Below are 20945 nucleotides of genomic sequence, written 5' to 3'. Positions count from 1 at the left end.
TTTTTTTTTTTTTTTATTAATCAATTAATTAATATATTTAGCAAAGATCCTAAAGAATGACATGGCAATTGTTGCAATTTTTAATGTCATATGGTATTTGCGCAGCAGTTTTTCAAAAGCAATTTTTTTGGGAAAAAATACACTTTAGTGAATTAAAATAAACAAAACACAATAAATACCCCATTTTTTGTAAAATATGAAAGTGGATGTTATGGTGAGAAAAGGGATACCTAACATGTCACGCACGCTTGTAGAATGGTGACAAACTATGGTACTTAGAAATCTCCATAGACGACGCTTTACAGGTTACCTGTTAACAGTTACAGAGGAGGTCCAATGCTAGAATTATTGCTCTCCAGCGTTCACCCTGATACCTCACATACAGTCAGGTCCATAAATATTGGGACATCGACACAATTCTAACATTTTTGGCTCTATACACCACCACAATGGATTTGAAATTAAACGAACAAGATGTGCTTTAACTGCAGACTGTCAGCTTTAATTTGAGGGTATTTACATCCAAAGCAGGTGAACGGTGTAGGAATTACAATAGTTTGCATATGTGCCTCCCACTTGTTAAGGGACCAAAAGTAATGGGACAGAATAATAATCATAAATCAAACTTTCACTTTTTAATACTTGGTTGCAAATCCTTTGCAGTCAATTACAGCCTGAAGTCTGGAACGCATAGACATCACTAGACGCTGGGTTTCATCCCTGGTGATGCTCTGCCAGGCTTCTACTGCAACTGTCTTCAGTTCCTGCTTGTTCTTGGGGCATTTTCCCTTCAGTTTTGTCTTCAGCAAGTGAAATGCATGCTCAATCGGATTCAGGTCAGGTGATTGACTTGGCCATTGCATAACATTCCACTTCTTTCCCTTAAAAAACTCTTTGGTTGCTTTTGCAGTCTGCTTTGGGTCATTGTCCATCTGCACTGTGAAGCGTCCAATGAGTTGTGAAGCATTTGGCTGAATATGAGCAGATAATATTGCCCGAAACACTTCAGAATTCATCCTGCTGCTTTTGTCAGCAGTCACATCATCAATAAATACAAGAGAACCAGTTCCATTGGCAGCCATACATGCCCACGCCATGACACTACCACCACCACGCTTCACTGATGAGGTGGTATGCTTAGGATCATGAGCAGTTCCTTTCCTTCTCCATACTCTTCTCTTCCCATCACTCTGGTACAAGTTGATCTTGGTCTCATCTGTCCATAGGATGTTGTTCCAGAACTGTGAAGGCTTTTTTAGATGTCGTTTGGCAAACTCTAATCTGGCCTTCCTGTTTTTGAGGCTCACCAATGGTTTACATCTTGTGGTGAACCCTCTGTATTCATTCTGGTGAAGTCTTCTCTTGATTGGTGACTTTGACACACATACACCTACCTCCTGGAGAGTGTTCTTGATCTGGCCAACTGTTGTGAAGGGTGTTTTCTTCACCAGGGAAAGAATTCTTCGCTCATCCACCACAGTTGTTTTCCGTGGTCTTCGGGGTCTTTTGGTGTTGCTGAGCTCACCGGTGCGTTTCTTCTTTTTAAGAATGTACCAAACAGTTGTTTTGGCCACGCCTAATGTTTTTGCTATCACTCTGATGGGTTTGTTTTGTTTTTTCAGCCTAATGATGGCTTGCTTCACCGATAGTGACAGCTCTTTGGATCTCATCTTGAGAGTTGACAGCAACAGATTCCAAATGCAAATAGCACACTTGAAATGATCTCTGTACCTTTTATCTGCTCATTGTAATTGGGATAATGAGGGAATAACACACTTGGCCATGGAACGGCTGAGAAACCAATTGTCCCATTACTTTTGGTCCCTTAACAAGTGGGAGGCACATATGCAAACTATTGTAATTCCTACACCGTTCACCTGATTTGGATGTAAATACTCTCAAATTAAAGCTGACAGTCTGCAGTTAAAGCACATCTTGTTTGTTTCATTTCAAATCCATTATGGTGGTGTATAGAGCCAGAAATGTTAGAATTGTGTCGATGTCCCAATATTTATGGACCTGACTGTATGTGCTGCGAACACCGTTTACATAAGAGTGCGCAATTTGTGCTTCTGCATGCAAGCACGGTGGGATGGGGGTGTTTTACTCTTTTTTTTTGTTCTTTTTGTTTTTTCACACTGTCCCTTTAATGTTTTTTTTAATTACTTTTATTCCTATTACAAGGAATGTAAACATCCCTTGTAATAGAAATATGCATGACAGGTCCTTCTTAAGAGAACATCTGGGGTCAAAAAGACCCAAAAACTCTTCTTTACCTTTAAAAGCAAAAGATTTTTTTTTAAACACTTTTTTTTCTAAACATATGCTTTTAAAAAGGGATTTTTTTTTTTACTTCCGCCACCGACCAGATGTGACGTCATGAAGTCGCTCCTGGCCTTGATCATGATAGAGGCTTTCATTGCCGCCATCTTGTCGGATCGTTTCTTGGGCTGGCCAGTGCTAATGGTAAGCCCAAGAAACACCGGTGAGAGTGACACCCCCCTCTCCCGCCGCTACGGAAAGTGATCCAGTGGGTCAAGAGCTGCTAGGACCGCTTTCAGAAGAGAGCTGGCCGTTCACTGGAAAAAATTATACCGGGGCTATGGCTGATTTCTTGAAACCACTTGAAAAAGGTAACGTTTATATAGGTATTGGGGTCTTCCCAGGGGCGGACTGACAACTCATGGGCCCCCCGGGCAATAGGGGATCATGGGGCCCCTGTGTCCTTGCTCAAACTCAAAAAAGCCTATGAAAAAGGTACCAGGGGCATCTCATGGGGCCCCCTACTGACCCTGGGCCCTCGGGCAGTGCCCGAGTTTCCAAATGGTCAGTCCGCCCCTGGGTCTTCCAGTGTTTTAATGATTACTGAGCTGCATTCTTTTGTGTATTTTATATCTGCTTGGAGTACAACATTCATAGCTCAGAGTACAGGCGTACCTCGGTTTACGAACGTCTCGGTTAACGTAATTTTCGGTTTACAAATAAAAATCCATTAAAAATAATGGCTCGGTTTACAAATTTGTTTCGCAATACGAACGGATTAATTTGTTCTCAATGCATTTACAATTTTTTTTTAATCATGTCCCTGTACAGTATTTATGCCTTTAAAGTGCACTTTATAAAGAGTTTCAAACAGATAAGACTTTTTTTATACTTTTTTCTGACCTCTGGAACGGATTAAAAATTGGTTTTCAATGCATTTATGAATCTTTTTTTATCATGTCCCTGTACAGTATTTATGCCTTTAAAGTGCACTTTAAAAAGATTTTTGAACAGATAAAACTTGTTTTACTTTTTTCTGGCCTCCGGAATGGATTAATTGGTTTTCAATGCATTTACGAATTAATTTTTAATCATGTCCCTGTACAGTATTTATGTCTTTAAAGTGCACTTTATAAAGAGTTTTCAAGAGTTAAAATACTTTTTTTTTACTTTTATCTTACCTCCAGAACAGATTAAATGGTTTTCAATGCATTCCTATGGGAAACCGCGTTTCGGTTTACGAACTTTTCGCAATTTAAAAAGTCCAGCAGAACAAATTAAATTCGTAAACCAAGGTACGCCTGTATATGCAAACATCCTCATTCCTGTTAGCATTTCTGCATCAGAGAGAACAAAAAATGCATTACACTTTATTAAACCAGTGAAGCCCTCAAAATGCCGTCAGGATTATGTGTCCATTATGGGTGGAGTAGGGCTTCTCATCAAAGGCCTCGGTCTAATATGTGCCTGGCTGGAGCTTGTAAATACCGCTCAAGCATCTGTGGGTCTGGAAGCCATGCCAGGACACTCGGCAGAATATTCAGAGTATAAATATCACCATATCTGCGATTGTTCTGCCGCCAGGATAGCTGCATGATGGAAATGATTACTGTACACTGGAAGGAAGCAGAACTCCAGTACATGGAGCCATATAGTAGTCTATAACCTATACGTACCTCCTCCAGGCAGGGCTGTGGATAAGGGGGTACCACCAGCCGTCCTGTATGGGGCTCAGGCCAGCAGGAGGGCCCAGGCAGCTGGGTGAATCAGATGTGGGCAGGGAGGGTGATCAGCATAGCAGGGAAAATTATTGGAACCGATCCCCTGTATGGCTCTCTCTGCCGCAGCTGAAAGCTGGCTTCTTCTCCTCCACTTCCCACTGGCTTTCAGCTGCGGCAGAGATCCATACAGGTGATCGGTTCCAATAATAACCCCCCCCTCCCCTGTGCACCATACGTTTCCCCCTGCAGCCCAGGCCCCCTGCGTGCCCCCATCCCCACAGTGCTTTCCGTCTCTCCTTCCCACCGGCAGCTGCAAGCACTCAATAGGATGCTTCAGGATGGAGACTGGGGGAAGGGTCCAATAAATGTCACATTTATCATCCCCTTCTTTTCCTGAATGAACACAATGAGTGATTGCTACTGATTACTCGCTTTGTTCATTCATAACTGAAGCATAGTAAACTGTGGGGTTTTTTTTGTTGGCCATAATTCATAGTAACCAGGGGCAGACTGACAGCTCATGGGGCCCCCAGACAATAGGGGATCATGGGGCCCCTATGTCCTTGTCCACACTCAAAGCACACCTAAAAAAGCCCTATAAAAAGGTACCAGGGGCATTTCATGGGGCCCCCTACTGACCTCGGGCCCTCGGGCAGTGCCCGAGTACTCAAATGGTCAGTCCGCCCTTGATAGTAACACTAAACTGATAACCTGTAAAGGCCTTTAAAGTGTCAGCTATAGACAATTTGGGGTACTATAGTTTTTCACCATTTCATAGGTGCATGAAATTTTAGGGCTTGACATGTTTGGTATCTATTTACTTGAGGCAACATCATCTTTTTCATTCTACCAAAGAAATGGGTATTTGCGCAAATATTATGCAACACAAAAAATTGCAACTGCCACTATTTTATTACACAGAGCCTCTGCTGTCAAACAATATATAATTTTTGGGGTTTAAAGTAATTTTATAAATGTGTGTACATACATATATATATATACAGTATGTGTGATGTAGGGGTTCTAACTAATCCTCAGGCCCAAAGCATTTTTTCCATAAGATGTCCTTGGGTTGAAGTGGTTATATCAGGATGATGCCTGCACCAGCATTTTTTCTACTGTTGATTCTTTTTTAAGCAGAAATGATTTAAGTGGCTGAACAGCCACTCGACCACTTATGCGAGTCGCCTTTCCTCGGCTCTCCCATCCGATTGCAGAACCCCTGCAACCAGCGGCGACGATGGCACATGGCAGAGAGACTGACATTGTTCCTCCTTCTCTGTGGCCCTGGAAGGTTGAAGCAATGAGTTTTTCATCACTTCCGGCTTCGGCTCTTTGTTTAGCGGCCAGGTAAGCAACCGATTGATTGATCGATCTGAGCCTGATCAGTTGCATTGGAGACTAGAGGGGAGATCTGGGGTCTAATAGGCCCCAAATCTCTCCATAAAGAGGACCTGTCAGGGCCCATGCTTGCACAAGAAATGTTGTTCATCACTTGTGAAAGCAATAAAGTTGATTGATAAAATTAATAAGAAAAAGTTGATAAAATTTATGACAAAAAAAAGTTTCATATCAAATAAATAATTTTTTTTTTTTAAATGTAAAGCACCCCCTCCCCCTGTGCTTAAGCACAAATGCATACGCAAGTAAATGGTGATCGCACCACACTCGTGGAGTATCACTGCGAATGTCAGAGAGAGAGCAACAATTTTAGTTGCAGACCTCCAGTGTAACTGTAAACTGGTAATGGCTTTTAAAGCGTTGCCTATGGAGATTTTTAGGTACCGTAGTCTGGCGTCGCTCCACAGGCATATGCAATTTTAAAGCATGACATGTTAGGTATATATTGCCTTTTATATAGGTATATATAAAAAATACTGATGTAGGAGAGGAAGGTGAAAAATGGGCCGGTGATGGTTAAACGTGTGCAAAAAAAAAATGCATAAAATAGGGATGCAGCGAACTTTCAGTGGCTGAAACGTTTCAGGCGAAAACACCCCTTTCAGTCGTTGACCGATATGAAAAAAAGCACTGATACAGGTGCTGAAAAAACCCCGCCCCTCGCCGCCCGCCACCCGCTTGGTAGATCTCAGCCTTGCTTGAGAAACCATCGAATGATCCCGGCACTGGGCATAGAGATGAATGAAAGAAAGATGGCCTCCACTTATCTCTATGCCCTTGGAGGACCAGAGCGATGTCACTTCCGGTCCTGGCTATTTTTTTTTTTTAAAGCACTAGATCAATGTTTTGTTTTTTTTTAAAGCACTAGATCAATGTTTTGTTTTTTTTAAAGCACTAGATCAATGCTTTTTTTTTTTTTTTTTTTTTTTTTTAAAGCATTATATCAATGCTTTTTTTTTTTTTAAAGCACTAGATCAATGTTTTGTTTTTTTTAAAGCACTAGATCAATGCTTTTTTTTTTTAAACACTAGATCAATGTTTTGTTTTTTTTTAAAGCACTAGATCAATGTTTTGTTTTTTTTAAAGCACTAGATCAATGCTTTTTTTTTTTTAAAGGACTAGATCAATGCTTTTTTTTTTTTTAATTACTAGATCAATGCTTTTTTTTTTCTTTAAAGCACTATATCAATGCTTTTTTTTTAAAGCACTAGATCAATGCTTTTTTTTTAAAGCACTAGATCAATGTTTTTTTTTTTTAAAGCACTTGATCAATCCTTTTTTTTTTAAAAGCACTAGATCAATGCTTTTTTTTTTAAAGCACTAGATCAATGCTTTTTTTTTTTAAAGCACTAGATCAATGCTTTTTTTTTTTAAAGCACTAGATCAATGCTTTTTTTTTTTAAAGCACCAGATCAATGTTTTTTTTTAAAAGCACTAGATCAATGCTTTTTTTTTTAAAGCACTAGATCAATGTTTTTTTTTTAAAGCACTAGATCAATACTTTTTTTTTTTAAAGCACTTGATCAATCCTTTTTTTTTAAAGCCCTAGATCAATGCTTTTTTTTTTAAAGCACCAGATCAATGTTTTTTTTTTAAAACACTAGATCAATGCTTTTTTTTTTATCCAATGCTTTACATTGCAGAGGGGAGATGTGGGGTTTTATTGACCCCATATCTCTCCATAAAGAGGACCTGTCACTAATTATTTCTATCACAAGGGATGCATGCATTTCTTGTAATAAGAATAAAAGTGATTACAATTTTTTTAAAGGGACAGTGCAAAAAAATAAAAAAATAAATAAAAAAAGTTTAAAGTGCCCCCCCGTGCTCGCACGTAGTGGTGAACGCAGATGTAGGCCATGCCCACATATGTAAATAGTGTTCAAACCACATACGAGAGGTATTGCCACGATCGTCAGAGAAAGAGCAATAATTCTCACACTAGACCTCCTCTGTAACTTTACACTGCTAACCTGTAGACATTTTTAAAGCATCACCCATGGAGATTTTTAAGGACCGCAGTTTCACGCGATTCCACAATTTTAAAGAGTGACATGTTGGGTATCTATTTACTCGCTGTAACATCCTCTTACATATTTTACAAAAAAATTGGTGTATATCTTGTTGTTTTTTTTTTTTTGTTTTTTTTTAAAATCAAAGAATTTTTTTCCAAAAAATATATATTCATTTTTAAAAACTGCACATTTCGGTTTCAGTTTTTGGCCAAGTGCATTTTGAATTTTCGGTTTCGGCACCAGGATTTTCATTTCGGTGCACCACTAGCAAAAAAAAGCTTACATGAGATTTTAGGGATGGATTTTCATCTACTTTAATTGTTGTAAATAATGGAAGAGAGAATAAAGAAAGATGTGGATGTCATGATGACCTTTTGTGACAAGAACGGAGAGCATGAACATAAGCACCGCTTACTGGAAGGGGGTCATTGTCATCTAATTTTGGCCATCACATGGATGTATATATAAACGGGTTTCTGTCCTCACCTCCCTGACACCAAACTCTAAATCCCTGATCGTTCCTGGCATCACTCCAAAGTCTATCGCTGTCGCTCTCAGGAGGTGACACGGCCACTCAAAGGACTAAAAGGGGTTCAGAATCCTTCCAAATAAAAGTTGTTTTATGATCAGGGGCGGACTGAGAACTCATGGGGCCCCCGGGCAATAAGGGATTATGGGGCCCCCGGGCAATAGGGGATTATGGGCCCCCCGTGTCCTCGCCCACACACAACAAAGCCTATGAAAAAGCCAACGAAAGGTACCAGGGGCATCTCATGGGGCCCCCTACTGACCCCGGGCCCTCGGCAGTGCCCGAGTGGCTAAATGGTCAGTCCGCCCCTGTTTATGATTATTCAAAGGTTAAAAAGTTCCCCTGAAAACAGAATGAAGAAAAAGACTTTGGTTTGTCATATATGAACTAATGCACGGTTGTACAGTCTCCTCTCCTTTACTGACATGGCTTCCTCTGATTTCACTGCACACTGTGAGCTTCTCACATTGTGCAGTAGAAGTTGCAGCAAGTTAGATAGACCCCGCCTCATTTCCTGGCTGGAAGATGTCCAGCATCATCTAGTTCTTTCCACCTCTGCCTAACTGTCCCTGGCCCACCCCTTTCATTCATTGGATTTCAGTTCTTTCAATCACAGAGGCTTAGCATCATGTGTGGGCAGTGGTGTCCCTAGGCAGGTGCGGGGGGTGTGGCCCGCACAGGATGACACCTATCGCACAGGGTGACATCGGACCCGCTCCACAACAAGGTAAGTTTTAAAGCAAGCCGACGATCCCCGCAGGATGGATCAGATCTGTGGATTAAGTGCAATGGATCGGAGTCCGATCCATTACGCTCCCCAATCCACAGATCCGATCTCGTGGAGAGATCAGTTAACTCCGTATAGGTTGCAAGCCGACGATCCCCGCAGGATGGATCGGATCTGTGGATTGGGGAGTATAATGGATCGGAGTCCGATCCATTATGCTCAATCCACAGATCCGATCCATCCTGCGCGCCACACCGGATGACACCTGTCGCACGTGGTGACACCGGACCCGCTCCACAAAAAGGTAAGTTTTAAAGCAAGCCGACGATCCCCGCAGGATGCATCGGATCTGCGGATTGAGTGCAATGGATCGGAGTCCGATCCATTATGCTCCCCAATCCACAGATCCGATTACGTGAAGAGATCAGTTAACCCCGTATAGGTTGCAAGCAGACGATCCAAGCAGGATGGATCGGATCTGTGGATTGGGGAGGATAATGGATCGGACTCCTATCCATTATGCTCAATCCACAGATCCGATCCATCCTGCGGGTATCGTTGGAGGGGGTGTCACCAAGTGTTACCGCACCGGGTGACACCAACCCTAGGGATGCCCCTGCATGTGGGTGTCACCTAGGGTGGTCTACATGCAAATACAGGCTGCCTGGTAATATCCACTCCTCCAGTTTGACATGTACCAATCAAGGCATTTTTTTTTTTTTTCAGGAAGCTATATTCTGCACCCTGCCAGCCCTTCCCACCAGCCATGATCTGCCAGAACTGCATAGAGAAGCACAGAGACCCAGTGATGACCTCGCTGTATCTATAATAAAATATATAATGAAAATGTAAAGTTTCTGTTTACAATAGCCTGTTGATTTGAAAAGGAGGAACCAGCGAAGGCACAATATAAGCTGTTTAAACCTCAACTTTAAAGAGATACTAAAGTTTCAGTTTTTTATTTTTTGTTTAAATAACAAACATGTCTACTTACCTGCTGTGTGCAGTGGTTTTGCACAGAGTAGCTCCTATCCTCTTTTTGGGTCCCCCCGCTGGCACTCCTGGTTCCTCCTTGTTGTGTGCCCCCATAGCAAGCAGCTTGTTATCGGGGCACCCAAGCAGGCGCACTCCTGAGCCACTGCTCTTTGTGTCCATTCACACATAGAGCTGCGTCTTGGCCCCTCCCCTTCTGTCTCTTCACTGGCTCACTGGCTGTGATTGACAGCAGCGGGAGCCAATGGCTCAGCCAATGAGGAGGTGGAGACCCAGGACAGCCAAGGTTTTCATGCACATTGCTGGATTGTGATGCAGCTCAGGAAAGTATTAGGGGGGCTGGGGGGGGGGGGTTACCATCATGCATAGAACGCCTTTACAACCACCTTAAAGGGTTATTTGACCTTTACAGAAAAAATTTGAAGGTTAACCAACACCATACACCCTCCCACCACCCCCAGTGCCCACTGTACTTACCTCCAAGGTTGCTGAGCTGTCAGCATCCTCGCTCATGGTTCTGTGACCAATCGATTGTGATTGGTCACTGTGACTGGCGCTGACCAATCAGAATCAAGTGCTGATGGAGCAGAGCGGGGGGCTGCAAATCCCTGGACCGGCTGTGGGGAATGCTGAAAGATCAGCAACCCCAGAGGTAAGTACAGTGGAGACCAGGAGGGTGGGGAGGGTGTACGGTATTAGTTCACATTTACATTTTTTCTGAAAAGGTTAACACTTTAAGGGAAACACACAAATGAAATACATATATGGGAACTGTTTCACTTTTTCATCCAGTCATGAGATTCAGCCCGGGTTCACATATATGCGATACGTCATATCGCATGTGATTCACACAGGAACAGCACTGCACTCCTGTACAAATCACATGCGATTTGTGTGCGGTGCGATCGGCGCCGTACATTTTGTATGGCTCTAATTGCACTGCACCGGCACCAAAAACATGCAGAACCCTTTTTTGGCCCACACTAGAATCGGATTGCATGGGCATTCACACCTATGTGATCCGATTCTGCACATCGCACCGCGTTTTGCGGACGGCTTTCGGGCTGTTGTTAACTTAACATACACACCCGCAGCGGTTCGCATGAAGGGGGTGCGGTTCTGATGCGGTGTGGAATTCCCACTGAAAACGCTGCATCAGTGTGAACCCGGGCTTAAATACAGAATAGCCCTGTCCTGCAGAAGAGGAGACCTGACTTTTTTCTGCTGTAGTTAGGTGAAATTTACAGATCTTATCTCTCCCCCAGCCTGTGAATGGACAGTTAAAGGAGAAGCAGCAGAATGATGAGATCATTTCTCTATCACTCTGCTCTCTTCTCCTATCAGCATGCTCACATGCTCATTACTAGCACATAAGCCCTGCAGCACAAACGATGGGCTTTTTTTGGTGTTAAATTTTCTCCCTCCAGGTCTGAGCTCTGCTGTACAGGGACTGCAAGAGGCTGATCCCAAGTCAGATTCAGGTATTATTTATTTATTATTTATTTCAGGTACTTATATAGAGCCGTCAATTTACACAGCGCTTTACATATATATTGTACATTCACATCAGTCCCTAACCCTCAAGGGGTGTACAATCTAAGGTCCCTAACTCACATTCATACATACACATACTCAGGGGTGTACTGACCATTGGGGAATTTGGGCACTGCCCGAGGACCCAGGGTCAGTAGGGGGCCCCGTGAAATGTCCCTGGTATCTTTCATAGGCTTTTCTGGGTGTGGGTTGAGTGTGGGCGAGGACACAGGGGCCCCATGATCCCCTATTGCCCGGGGGCCCCATGAGTTGTCAGTCCATACTACACACTTGCATTTAAGTTTGTTCTCCTGTGCTTATCTTTAAAAAACGCTTCTAAACACAAACGCACATAAACACGCATAAACGCGTTATGCAAACGCGGATAAACAGACTTTTTTTAACCTACGTTTTCCAGCAGTCAGTTTCCATCGTTCAGAAGTGTCCTGTGTACATGGGGTCTAATCAGGGGCAGACTGACCATTTGGAAACTCGGGCACTGCCCGAGGGTCCGGGGTCAGTAGGGGGCCCCATGAGATGCCCCTGGTACCTTTTTCATAGGCTTTTTTGAGTTTGGGCAAGGACACAGGGGCCCCATGATCCCCTATTGTCCAGGGGCCCCATGAGTTGTCAGTCCGCCCCTGCTCCTATCCCTCTGTATTGTAGCTGTATTGTCTCCCAGTATAATGTACAGTTTTGAGCAAACTGTTGGCGCCATAAATCCTGTATAATAATAATAATATATAAATCCTGTATAATAATAATAATAATAATAATAATAAAATAAATAAATTCAACAAAGCATTAATGAACACAGAGCCGCTTTGTTGCGTCTTTTCTGTCTGTCTATGGTATATATATCTGCCTGGAGGGAAAGACAAGTCAACATAAATAAAGCCCAACTCCACGTTTAATGTCCCTTTAAATACTTGTTTAGGCCAAGCTGGCCCCAAAAAAATGTGTGCGCTAAATGTAAGTTTGAGGTGATTGTAGCCGCATTAGTGCATTTGCGACAGAAACAATTGAGTACTGTCCGGGATACTTTTTTTATTTGCACTAACATACAATTTTGAGGACAAGCTTTCGGGGAATGTCCCCTTCTTCAAGGTCCAAGCACTAAATTTAAGAAATAGTTAAATTGGATGGGGGGGATACAGCTGGAGGATAAGCAGCACCGGAAATCTAAGAGTTAAAACAGGTGTGATCATAAGAAGACGGTAACTGGATCAGTGTGCAGCTGTCCAAACTTTATGATCACCCCACCCCCGCCCCCCCAAAAAAATAACTTTCCTACCAATAGACAGAAGTTCCAGACATGATTTGAAATTGATCTCACCTCTCCCTTCCTCACCACATTCCCCTTCAGAGGAAGTCTTCTCGCTGCCCTTCTATGAACCGTATGGCCGCCTCTTTCCAGCTCTCTGGCTTTGCAGAACACTTTATAGGGAGTGCCGATCACACACAGCAAGAAAGATCCCAATCCCATGTACTGGCTGCAGACGGAGCTCTGGACACACTGGGCATCTCAATTGTGAGTCTTTTCTGGGAGAAAACCTTTAATAAAGCGATGCATCAGGGGCGGACTGACAACTCATGGGGCCCCCGGGCAATAGGGGATCATGGGGCCCCTGTGTCCTTGCCCAAACTCAAAAAAGCCTATGAAAAAGGTACCAGGGGCATCTCATAGGACCCCCTACTGAACCTGGGCCCTCAGCAGTGCCCGAGTTTATAAATGGTCAGTCCGCCCCTGCGATGCCTATAGTACTGCAAATTCATACCAACCAATTAGAAGAGCTCTCCTAATTATCTGACAACACTAAGCTCAAATCCCATTGGTTAGTAATAATTGATGTGATTTTTTTTTGTACTGCTTTATGAATTAAACTTAGCTAGGAGAGCACCAAAAGAAAATTTATGCATTTTTATTTATTTGTATTATTTCAGGTTTCATTATTTTATATAGCGCCGTCAATTTACACGCTTTACATATATATTGTACATTCACATCAATATGCATGAAGCAAAGAGCAAATGATAGTCATTGGTTCGTAGTGACCAGTTTGGGCTACGTTCACATTTGTGAATTGCAGGAACATGCGCAAAATTGAACGCTTTCCCACAAGTAGGGGCGGACTGACCATTTGGAAATTTGGGCACTGCCCGAGGGCCCGGGGTCAGTAGGGGGCCCCATGAGATGCCCCTGGTACCTTTTTCATAGGAAGTATAAGAAAATATTTTTTTATATTTCACTGCATAAACACTTTAGATAACGAGGCAAGAATTAGATTGTATAGGGTTTCAATAGAAGGCAATATGGGCAGCACAGTGGCTAAATGGTTAGCACTTCCGCCTGGCAGTACTCGGGTCATTGGTTCAAATCCCAGCTACGGCACCACCTGCCTGGAGTTTGCATGTTCTCCCTGTGCCTGTGTGGGTTTCCTACGGGTACTCCGGTTTCCTCCCACACTCCAAAGACATGCTGGTTAATTGGATCCTGTCTAAATTGTCCCTAGTATGTGTATGTATGAATGTAAGTTAGGGACCTTAGATTGTACACCCCTTGAGGGTTAGGGACTGATGTGAATGTACAATATATATGTAAAGCGCTGCATAAATTGATGGTGCTATATAAGTACCTGTAATAAATTAAACAACAAGCATGTTCAATTGTCTAATGTTCTCAGATAGAAATTTTCCAGCCTGCTGATAATTTAAGACAAAGAAAAGAATGTTTTTGGACTAAATGGTGTCACATCCCATATGGTATAAAAATATATTTGAAATGCTACAATTTTGGCCATATTCAATATATTTCAAAATATATTTCAATAAATATATATAAATATACTGCATGTTCAAATGCGTTTTTATTACAAAATATATGAACAATATTGTCATCAGTCCAGTACAGCATTATTATATAACTGGTGTGGCAGCGATCAGGGACACTGAATGGTGACAGTATGTAGAAACAAAAAAAAAATATTTTTTTTTTTTTTAAATTTTTTATATTGTTTCTTTTTTTTACTATTTTTTTTTCAACACACTGTGACCAGACCAATACAATGTTACCATGGTAAAGTAAAGTGATTAGGATTTTTATTTTTATTTTTTTACACAATATGACTGCCTAACTGTGGCCCTCCAGCTGTTGGTGAACTACAAGTCCCATCATGCCTCTGCCTTTGGGAGTCATGCTTGTAACTGTCAGTTTTGCAATGCCTCATGGGACTTGTAGTTCTACAACAGCTGGAGGGCCACAGTTGCCCACCCCTGGCCTATACCAATGAATTTCATTGATATTAGCTACCATTTTTACTGAATGAAACTGATTCATTCAGTCTTTTTTTGTGATTAGCTGTGATTGGGCAAAGCTCATCACATGATACAGATGGGCTGTGATTGGCCCTGTTTGTACCATGAGACTGCTTTGTCCAATCAAAGCTAACAAACACAATTGTATACATTGGATGGCATGAAAGGAAGCCATCCATTGTATACAATTGTCATGTGATCTGCTGTGATTGGTCACAGCGATCACATGACACTGGTAGCGGGCCGGTACAGTGATCTGTTATCAGCTGTGTCCTGTGCTGTTGTTCCATGTCTGAAATTTAAAAATATTGCGTAAAAGATAAGAAGAGGCGTCCCTGGGGTTGGTGTCACCCTGTGCAGTAACACGTGGTGTCACCCCTCCAGAGTTGGGCGGTCCCTGCCGTGCACACACAGCCTGGCTCTTCCCCTCCCTGTGTCCCCATAGCACCCCCACCACAAGTGTTGCAAGATCATATAACCCCGTATAGGCTGCAAGCCGATGATCCCCGCAAGATGGATTGGATCTGCGGATTAGAGAGCATAATGGATTGGACTCCGATCCATTATGCTCCTCAATCCGCAGATCTGATCCATCCTGCCAGGCAACTAGCATTTTCAATGCCAGCAATGTCAGTTCCAAAACTTTTCCCATGCTAGACTCACTTTAACCTCCTTAGCGGTATTCCCGAGTGTAGCTCGGGGTAACATTTCAGTACCAAAAGCGGTAACCCCGAGCTACACTCGGGAATACCATGCGGCACTGCTCCGGCATGTGTTCTTCACTTACCTTACCCTGCGCTCCCACGATGTGTCCCCTGCAGCGTCCCCGGCCATCTCCTCCGGCCGATGCCGGCATCCGGCTTCTGTGTCCTGTCCCTGTGACGTCGGGACGTACGGGCGCCGCCGCCGCCGCTTCCGGCGGCGGGAAATTTAAAAATTTTAAAAAATGTCATTTTTTTTTTTTTACATTTTACATAGTAAAACATTGCTGTCTCAACCAATTTCACATACATTTTGTCCCGAGTGCTTTGTCCGGCGCCCTGCCTGCATTTTGTCTGTTCTTTCTGCCTGGAAACTGAGAAACGTCCATGCATCCAAAAAGTGTCCCTTTACGTCAAAAGCAGTTTAGATCAGCTAGAGAACAGCGATAGTAAATCAGAACCACTTACAGAATTGAGTGATAATGATTCGTGGGGAAATTCGTCATCAGACACTGAAAATGATTTTGCGACTGAGCTCAGCGATGTGCGAACTTGGCGCTATATTTCAAATGTCAGTGTTTTTGGTTTGATTATATTATTGAATTAAATTTTTTATTATTTTTATATTATTTTTATGATTATTTATTAAATTATAATTTATGATTTTGTGTTTCAAATTTTATCATACCCGGGATGTTTACTAGACTCTTGTTTGGACAGATTTCAGTGAGTTATTCCTAAATATTACAGGCCTACAATTAAAAAAATACATATTTCCATGCAAAAAAATGTACCGCTTTCAGCACCAAAAATCTGAAATAATCATACCGCCAGGGAGGTTAAATAAACTGTTGAGTTTCTATCTGCCATTACTATTCTGAGTTTCTCCCACGATTTTACAATTATATATTCTGGATTCAGAGTTGCTGTCCACATGAAACTTTTTAGTGAAGTTGACACCACTTTGTCTTGTGACACAAAGTTTCGGCTTTATGACGGCGTGTTCCGAATCACAGCAATGACTAGAAAGCCAGGTATTAAATGAGTTAGACCCAGGGGCGGACTGACAACTCATGGGGCCCCCGGGCAATAGGGGATCATGGGGCCCCTGTGTCCTTGCCCAAACTCAAAAAAGCCTATGAAAAAGGTACCAGGGGCATCTCATGGGGCCCCCTACTGACCCGGGGCCCTCGGGCAGTGCCCGAGTTTCCAAATGGTCAGTCTGCCCCTGGTTAGACCCCATGTACACAGGACACTTCTGAACGATGGAATCTGACTGCTGGAAAACGTAGGTTAAAAAACATCTGTTTATGTGTGTTTGTTTTTAGAAGCGTTTTTTAAAGATAAGCACAGGAGAACCTCCCAAACGCCCAGAATGCACTGAAAAGTGGTAAATTATTAACTATTTCAGACTGTTTCAGAGAAATACAGAGAGTAGAAGCAGAGACAGCAGTATGTGTTGAGATAATTAGGTGTGAGTTGCTCCTTAACATTTCTTTTGTTTCCAAGGGTGGGAAAGGTGTCTGGTGGAGGGAGTCATTAAGGCCACCTGGCAGGGGGTCTTCATGAGGAATTTGAGGTGTGAATGGTCATTAACATATCTTTTGTTTCCAAGGGTGGGAGAGGTCTGAGGTGTGAATTGGTCCTTACAATGTGTGACAACCTTGGTAGGAACATCCTGTGTTCAGTGTTTTGTCCATTTGAGTACCTTGAAAACGCTTTGCATGCATTTTTCATTATAAAAAAGGCTCTGGACAACATCGGGAACTGGAAGAGTTAAAAAATATTTTCAAACGCAAATGCTTATAAACGCAGTTTGCTGCATTTACAAGCGTTTTGCATTTGAAACGCTGATAAAATCGACTGCTGAACGCAAGTTTCCTGTGTTAAAAAAAATGACTGTAAACTCAAACGCTTGTAAACAACTGTAAACAACGATGTGTACATGGACACATAGGAAAACATTAGGGAGAGTTCAGGGGCTGCTGAAAAAAACACAGAAATGCTCCTAAACATGAGTTTATCAGCTGCAGTGTACATGAGTCCTTACTCAGAATTTCATGAAATCAATCACCATTTGTGCTCATGTTACTTGTGCTGCAACCAGGAAATAAATATAATCAAGTGTCAAATACTAGCCTGTCACCAGGAAACGTTTCCCCGCAAAATAGAGTGCGATAAGGATAGCCGACATTGCTTCTCAACATTTTTTATATCACAGATGGCAGCTCATACTGGCACTGGAAAAAAACATATTGAGAATAGATGCTCAACTCTAGCCAAAATGTGTTTATCCATAAAGGGTTGGAAATTCTGGCATCTGTGTCCCCATTTAGGTGATTTCTCCTCACTTCCTGTCTATTGGATGGGTGTCATAAAGACCAGTCTCTTCAACTCTCTCTTTCTGTGCAGGTTGACTGGTCTTGTCTCCACCCCCTCCTGTAGTTTTCTGCAGGCAGCCTATAGTGGGTCCCTCCCACAGCTCTTCTCTGGCACAGGGTGCAGCACAGTAATGATGTCACTGCTACTTTTAGAAGGTAGTATCTGGGATTGCTATGGCATTTGGTGCACACAAAATGGATTTTTATCCTTTGTGTTTATTGAGGAATATACAGTTATGGCCATAAATATTGGCACCCCTGCATTTCTGTCAGGTAATGCACCACTTTGCCCAGAAAATTGTTGCCATCACAAATGTTTAGGCATTCTCATGTTTATATCTTTTGTTTGTATTGGTGAGAAACAAAAAGCCAAATCTGACACATTCCATGCAAAACCCCAAAAATGGACTGGAGAAAGTTATTGGCACACACAATTTAATATTTGGCAGCACACCCCTTGGAAAAAAATAACTGAAATCAATGGCTTCCTGTATCCATCATTGCGTTTCTTACACTTTTTTACTGGAATTTTGGAGCACTCTTCTTTCGCCCACTTCTCCAGGTCTCTCAGATTGGAAGGGTTCCTTTTCCCTGCTGCTGTTTTGAGATATCTTCACAGGAGCTCTATGGGATTGAGATCGGGACTCATTGCTGGCCAGTTCAGTCCTCTCCAGCGCTTTGTCTGAAACCATTTCTGGGGGCTTTTTGACATGTGCTTTGGGTCATTGTCCTGCTGGAAGACCCATGACCTCTGACGGAGACCCAACTTTCTGACATCGGGCCCTACATTGCACCCCAGAATTCTTTGGTAGTCTTCAGATTTCATAACGCCATGCACACGGTCAAGACATCCAGTGCCTGAAGCAGCAAAGCAACCCCAAAACATCAGTGACCCCCCACCATGTGTGACTGTAGGGACTGGATTCTTTTCTGTAAAGGCCTCATTTCTTTTTCTGAAAACACTAGAATGATGGGCTTCACCAAAAAGCTGTAATTTTGTTTCGTCTGTCCACAACACATTCTCCCAAAAGGATTTTGGCTTCCTCATGTAAGTTTTGGCAAACTCCAATCTGGATTTCTTATGTTTCTGTGTCAGCAGTGGGGTCCTCCAGGATCTCCTACCATTGCACCCCTTCTCATTCAGATGGCGACGTATAGTGCAAGCTGACACAGGTGTACCCTGTGCCTGAAGGTCAGCTTGAATTTGTCTGGAAGTTGATTGAGGTTCTTTAACCACCATTTGAACAATCCTTTGTTGCAACCTTTCAGCAATTGTTCTCTTTCATCCACGTCCAGGGAGATTAGCTACAGTGCCATGGGCTGTAAACTTCTTGACAATGTTGCGCACAGTGGAAACAGGAACATTAGGATCTCTGGAGATGGACTTGTAACCTTGAGATTGTCCATGCTTTTCCACAATTTTTGTTCTCAGACAGGGGCGGACTGACAACTCATGGGGCCCCCGGGCAATAGGGAATCATGCGCCCATGTGTCCTTGCCCACACTCAAAAAAGCCTATGAAAAAGGTACCAGGGGCATTTTATGGGGCCCCCTACTGACCCCAGGCCCTCGGGCAGTGCCCGAGTGACTGAATGGTCAGTCCACCCCTGTTCTCAGATCCTCAGACAATTCTTTGCTGCTCTTTCTCTTCTCCATGCTCCATGTGGCAAACAGAGAAACAGAACAGAAAGGTTGAGTCAATTTTTCACCATTTTAACTGGTTGCCGGTATGATTTCTATATTGTCAGCACCTGGTAATCAGGGGCGGACTGACCATTTGGAAACTAGGGCACTGCCCGAGGGCCCAGGGTCAGTAGGGGGCCCCATAAGATTCCCCTGGTACCTTTTTCATAGGCTTTTTTGAGTTTGGGCAAGGACACAGGGGCCCCATGATCCCCTATTGCCCGGGGGCCCTAGGAGTTGTCAGTCCGCCCCTGCTGGTAATTGATACTGTAGAGTTTAATTACACATTACAGGAGCATCACAAACTTGAAATGCAATTATTTCTCACAATTTCGAGAAGGTGCCAATCATTTTGTCCAGTCCATTTTTGGAGTTTTGTGTGAATTTGTCAGATTTGGCTTTTTTCTTCTGCACTTTTTTGTGTCATACCAATATAAACAAAAGAAATAGACATGAGAATGCAGAAATATTGCAACAATTTTTTGGGAAAAGTGGTGCATTATCTGACAGAAATGGAGGGGTGCCAATATTTTTGGCCATGACTGTACTGTATACTTATTTACCTGTATTTTAAAAAAAGTTTTTTTTGCCCGAAGTTCTTCTTTAATATAGTAATGACTATACTTCCATTGATTGTTTCTGGCCTACATGGCTGGACTTTTGCAGGTGATGCTCAACTTTGCTTGTAATTTTTGGGATTTTTTGCAAATCTGAAATTAGTTAACACTTTATAAGATGAATACCATGTATGTACTGGCTGATAGCATGGACTGCTGTCACTTCCCAGTCCTGTAGTCATCACTGAATTTGGCCCATTGAAATTACCCCTCGATGTCACTTGAATTTGACATATCACATATCCGCAGATGTGAGGCTGATGAGGTTAGGTTACAGGGCGATGGCTATTTTCAGCACTCACCCACTTATCACGGTGTGGGAAAATTGGCCATAAACACTGATTTAAAAAGACTTTGGAGAGATCTATAAAACTTGAGATAGGATTATATCCCTGTGCCCTATAAACTGAAAACCATCTCAAATATATTTTGACTAATGGGAATTAGACACTTTTATGAGGGTTGGTTCTAGCCAACAGACCCTGAAAAATAGTCCAGCTAATCTTTTTTTAATAAATATTTATTTAAGGTGGTATTTTAATTTGATGTTGCAACAGACATCAAGTTCTCCTTAACCTCCCTAGAGGTCTGATTATGTCAGTATTTCTGTGCTCAAAGCGGTACATTACTTTCAGTGGAAATTTGTTGTTTTTTTATTGTAGGCCTCTAATTCTTAGGAATAACTCACTGAAATCTGTCCGAACAAGGGTCTAGTAAACATCCCGGGTATGATAAAATTTGAAACACGAAATCATAAATTATAATATAATAAATAATCATAAAAAATAATAAATGTAACTCAATAATGTAATCAAACCAAAAACACTGAAATTTGAAACAGAGCGCCAAGTTTGCACATCGCTCAGTCGCAAAATCATTTTCAGTGTCTGATGATGAATTTCCCCCACGAATCATTATCACTCAATTCTGCAAGTGGTTCTAATTTACTATCGCTGTTCTCTATCCGGTCTAAAACCGCTTTTGACCTAAAGGGACACTTTTTGGACGCCATGGACGTTTCTCACTTTCCAGGTAGAAAGAACAGTAAAAATGCAGGCAGGGCGCAG

The 20945-nt window shown here is 42.4% G+C and overlaps 1 protein-coding gene across 3 annotated transcripts in view; it reads left to right on the top strand.

The window, feature by feature from the left end:
* Nucleotides 1–12023: 12023 nt before the first annotated feature.
* The window catches only part of LOC149444212 (SRSF protein kinase 3-like), a 52856-nt gene continuing 43934 nt past the window's right edge, over nucleotides 12024–20945 (top strand). The window contains exon 1 of one of the 3 annotated variants that reach the window (XM_089654785.1): nucleotides 12024–12712. In XM_089654785.1, the coding sequence (XP_089510911.1) occupies nucleotides 12572–12712 (141 nt within the window). In that variant the 5' untranslated portion in view covers nucleotides 12024–12571. The remainder of the gene's footprint in view (nucleotides 12713–20945) is intronic. The other 2 variants (XM_089654784.1, XM_089654786.1) reach the window with 2 other exon arrangements.

This window comes from Staurois parvus, unplaced genomic scaffold (genome assembly GCF_062004578.1).
Source record: "Staurois parvus isolate SC_StPar_1 unplaced genomic scaffold, SC_StPar_1.0 ptg000799l, whole genome shotgun sequence".
Classification (NCBI taxonomy): domain Eukaryota; kingdom Metazoa; phylum Chordata; class Amphibia; order Anura; family Ranidae; genus Staurois; species Staurois parvus.
This window is presented reverse-complemented; position numbering and strand designations above follow the sequence as displayed.